This window comes from Mus pahari, chromosome 1 (assembly GCF_900095145.1).
Source record: "Mus pahari chromosome 1, PAHARI_EIJ_v1.1, whole genome shotgun sequence".
NCBI classification, from domain to species: Eukaryota; Metazoa; Chordata; class Mammalia; order Rodentia; family Muridae; genus Mus; species Mus pahari.
The window spans coordinates 18,172,956-18,177,867 of NC_034590.1; the positions used below are offsets into that span (position 1 = coordinate 18,172,956).

Consider the following 4,912-nt stretch of genomic DNA (forward strand, 5'->3'; position numbering starts at 1 on the left):
TACAGTGTACTTATATAAATAAAATAAATCTTAAAAAACAAACAAAACAAAACAAAAAAACAACAAAATTCTCCCTACACGGCTTCCTCGCTGCCACGGTATGAGCAGTTGTATGAAAAGCTTCCATTGTTACAGACCAAACTGGTTCATCCTCCACGCCTTCGCCGCCACACAGACAGGTCCAAAACTCCGAGCCATATAAATTTTCCCTTCAGTTGGGTATTTGGCGGCAGGAATAGGGGAATTAGCACCTGCAGCTAGAAAGAGCCTGGGGCTGGAGAGTACCCGGATGGCAGGGCATATGGTAAGCCCTCAGAAAGACTAGGCTTCCATTCCTAGCCCCAAAACCCAAACATCAGAAGAACGGTTTTGTCCTAAGGCCTGAGGATATGGGACTGTGGCTTCCAAGACCCCCACCCCCAGCCCCTGGCTTGGTTGTTAATGAGTGTGTCTCAGAGAGTGGTTAAGTAAGTGGTTACTGCAGCTCTAGACACGCCCTCTGCTGGCCGCTGCACGGGGTCCCCAGTGCTCCAGTTGCAATGTCTCACCTGGGCCATGCCCTTGGTACCATTCACATACGCCATGTTGAGGAGTTTGGAGGAGATGCTGCAGGTGAAGTTACCATGAACCCCTCCTGGGTACTGAAGTAGCACGCTGACAGTGTCATCCACACCTGGAAGAAAGGCACAAGTCACACGGGGTGGAGGCTTGGGTCAGACTGCACACTCCTCCAGCGCTGGCCCGGACACATGGCCTGTGTGACACATGGCCTGTGTGCTGCTGTTTCTTTTTTGTTGGTGTGGCTGGGTTCTATTTGTTGGAGACAGACTCTCCAGGAGCGCAGGCTCACCCCAAGCTTCCTGTGTGTTAGACAACTATCTCCGGATCCCCTTCTCTCATTTCCCCAGGGCTGGGATTACAGGCAGACACCACCATGCTTGGCTGAATAGTGTTGACTTTTTTTTTTTTTTTTTTAAGATTTATTTATTGTTATTGTCATTTATGTGAGCACACTGTCGCTGTCTTCAGACACACCAGAAGAAGGCATCAGATCCCATTACAGATGGTTGTGAGCCACCATGTGGTTGCTGGGAATTGAACTCAGGACCTCTGGAAGAGCAGTCAGTGCTCTTAACAGCTGAGCCATCTCTCCAGCCCTAGTGTTGACTTTTAAGTTTCTAATTTATCGTTAGTGTGTATATGTGTACGTTGTTACCACAGCACATGTGTAGAAGTCAAAAGACTCTAGAAAATTCTCTCTCTCCCTCTTTTCCTGAATTCTGGGGGCCAGACTCTGGCCACGAGGCTTCGGTGGTAGATGCCTTTGACCCTCTGAGCCATCTCACTTGGCCTGCTCTGTGTTTATGGAACAGGGCCTCACTGTGGAGCCCATGCTGGCTCTGAACTCATGGTAATTTTCCCTACTTCAGTCTCCCAAAGGCTGGGGTAAGTCCTGAGCCACAATTTCCTGAACTAATTATGTACTTCAAAGGAGTAGCTGTATGGAATCTGAATTCTCTCTCAGGGCTGAAGAGACGGCTCTCTGTGCATAAGAGCTTTTGCTGTTCTTGCAGAGCACGTGGGTTCAATGCCCAGCACCCACACTGGGCAGCTCACAACTGTCTGTAACTCCAATTTCAGGGGTTCTAATTCCTCTTCTGACCTGAGCAGTCACATGGGATATATTCACTCACACACACACACACACACACAGACACACACACACACACACAAATGAAAACAAAATAAATCTTAAAAGAAACAAAACAATCAACCGGCAGGGTGGTGGTGCACTCCTTTAATCCCAGCACTCAGGAGGCAGAGGCAGGAAGATATTTGGGTTTGAGGCCAGCCTGGTCTATAGAGTAAATTCCAGGATGGCCAGGGCTACATAGAGAGAAACCCTGTCTCAAAACCTGTCCCCCCCCAAAAAAAAAAAACCCTACCCAATTCACAGTGCCAAGTATGTCGACACAGACCCTTGATTCCAGTCCTCAGGAGGCAGAAGTAGGCAAATCTCTGTGAGTGTGAGGCTAGTAAGTTTTGTTTATAAAATAATTAACAAACCAACAAAGAGCGCTAAAATAAATGAGGTTAGGTCTCTTTCATGGTGTGTTCAGGCCTTGGGTTCTATTTACTGTTTCAAAACTTACTCTGTAGACCAGGCTGGCCTCGAACTCAGAAATCCAGCTGGCTCTGCCTCCCAAGTGCTGGGATTAAAGGCGTGTGCCTCCACCGCCCAGCTGTTTATATATTTCTTAACTGCTTCTCATTTGCCTTAACAATTATTTTAATTCCTCATTAACTCCCACAGCAACCCCATTAACATTTAACATTTAACCAGTCAAGTAATTAAGAATCAGCCGTTCAGTCTCAGATCAAATGAGAGGCCAGTGAAGAGGTGACGGGTGTGAAAGGGTAAAGGTGCACAGGATAGGTTTGAGAGGATTCTGAGACGTTGGGCCCCCCCCCTCCACATTTCCCGGGATGTTCTTTGAACTGCATTTCCCAGAATGCCACGGGGTAGCTACTTGCTTAAACCATGGGCACACGTGCCACTGGCATTTCTGGGAATGGTAGTTCTTTATGTCAAGGCAGGGAATCCCTCTAGGAAGACCTTCCAGCTATCTAACTTGATTTCGGGGTGGGAGCAACGGGCGGCACGAGATTGGAGAGAGAACGCCATTCAGCCGAGACTACGAAGTACCTGTTTCATGGATCCTCCCGACGGCTGAAATCTTCTCTGGTTTCTGTGCACCAAAGACCATGGAGAGGAACTGGACACAGTAGATGCCTAGGTCCAGCAGACCACCGCCGGCCTGGTTCCAGTCTGTGGCCCGGGGTATAGATCTTAAATCGAATCCGAATTCTGCCCGGGCCACTCGTAGGTCTCCGATAGTTCCTTGAACCAAAACTTCCCTCAGAGCCTCCATGGCAGGAAAAAATCGGCTCCAAATGGCCTGCAGACCAGAGAGGTGAGCCCAAGGAAATGGAGGCATCAGTACTGAGGTAACCAGCCGCACCTTCCTTAGCATCCTAGTCTTGAGGGATATCCGCTGCTCCCCTACCCAAAACACAGAGTTATCTTTCCATAGCAAGAACCCCCAATACAAGGTCCTTCTTGACCTTCCCCACTGGGCCATCACCCCAGGTTTCATGTACCAATCGTCTCTGTCCCACACACATTTTTTTTTTTTAAAGACAGAATATTATGCAGCTCAGGCTGTCTTCAAACACACTGTGTAGCAGAAGTGAGTCTCAGTGGAGGAGCTACCTGGATGAGATAGCCCTGTGGGTATGTCTGGGGGGTGGGGGGGTCCCTTGATTTTAATTGCTGTGGAAGGGCCCAACCCACTGTAGGCAGCACTATTCCTTGGGCAGGTGGACCTGTACCCAGAGCCTCGGAACAGCTCTAGCCCTTTAAAAACTACATTGACAGGCATAGCAGTGCACGCCTTTGCCCACTGCACTCAGGAGACATGCTGGGCTCAGCACACCATGACAGGGACTGCCAGCAGAAGGTCTGGATGGAGACATCTCAGTAGCCCACAGCAGATCTTTGTAAAAAACATTTGTTCCCATCTCTCCTAACCTTAGCCCTGGACAATGGCTGTATAGATTTCATTTGTGTGTGGCTGCTTTTCAGTTGGCCTTGGTGTGCATAATTATTCTATCATATCTGACTTTCTTACTTCTTTCTCCTGCTCTGGTGAATTCTGTGAAACTAGATGCTCCTTAATGTAATGATTTTTTAAAAATTATTTTATTTACATGAGTAGCTGTCTTCAGATACACCAGAAGAGGGCGCCAGATCTCATTACAGATGGTTGTGAGTCACCATGTGGTTGCTGGGAATTGAACTCAGGACCTAGGGAAGAGCAGTTAGTGCTCTTAACCGCTGAGCCATCTCTCTGGTCCCTGATGTAATGATTCTTAAACAATTAAAAACTGAAGCATGGGGCACAGCATTAGCCCAGACCTAATGGCCCAGGTGCAGGCTGTGTGTTCTCATCTTGGAAACAATGCAATAACTGCACAATAGTAGTTTCAGATTAATATTTGACTTGCAAAGAAAGTTTGAAGAAATTATTAGAAAATGAAATAGAGCCAACATTGGGACCCTGAGAAAGAAAAAAAAAAAAACTACTAAAGTTATTTCATAAGTTTTGCACAACATTTGAGAGTGGTTCCTGGACAAGCAAGTATAGAATGTATAAAATTATATACTTGTAAAACTAAGTCAAAAGACTGGGACTCTTAGGAGAGTCATTGTGTGCAATGTACAGAAGCAGAAAGCTAGCAGAACTACTGAGTTAAGGGTTAAATTGATTCTTTCTGGCCACTGCCTGGCAGTTCTGCCCACGTCATTTATCATTAGAGCTTCACCAGGTAGCTGACCTTGGACTTCTGAGCTCTGAAGTATAATAAGTCAAAAGTTAAAGTTTAAATAACGATAAGTTTGCGATAAATCTTTTGACCACAGGCCTGGGAATAGGGGAAGCTTGAAACTTTGGGGGAACAATTGTAACTCTTGATTCTTTGTGCGATGTGGTTATTCTTTTGAATTTGATTTGGCAATGATTATACAATGTCTTTTTTTTTTTCTAACTGCTTTTGGAGTAGCAATAAAAGACTGGGGCAAGAGAAAGGCGCTAGGGCGAGTGAGGAGGAGTGGAGAGCAAGTGGGGGGCTCAGGAGGTATGCGTGAGGTGAGTGTGGAGTGAGTGGAGAGAATGTGAGAGAGTGTGAGGAGAGAGTGTGCGTGAGTGAGAGTGCATGTGGTGTGTGTGTGTGAGAGTGAAAGGGGAACACACACAGGTGTATAGGAGTGTGGGAGTTCAAGAAAAGAAAAGTGCTCTGGGCGGTGGTGGCGCACGCCTTTAATCCCAGCACATGGGAGGCAGAGGCAGGT

General features: G+C 47.0%; 1 protein-coding gene across 1 annotated transcript in view; it reads right to left on the reverse strand.

The window, feature by feature from the left end:
- The window catches only part of Dhdh (dihydrodiol dehydrogenase), a 12,856-nt gene that overhangs the window by 3,750 nt on the left and 4,194 nt on the right, over positions 1-4,912 (reverse strand). The window contains exons 4-5 of the mRNA XM_021220772.2: positions 2,708-2,960; positions 549-673 (exon numbers count right to left, since the gene is read on the reverse strand). Coding sequence (XP_021076431.1) covers positions 549-673; positions 2,708-2,960 — 378 coding nt within the window. The remainder of the gene's footprint in view (positions 1-548; positions 674-2,707; positions 2,961-4,912) is intronic.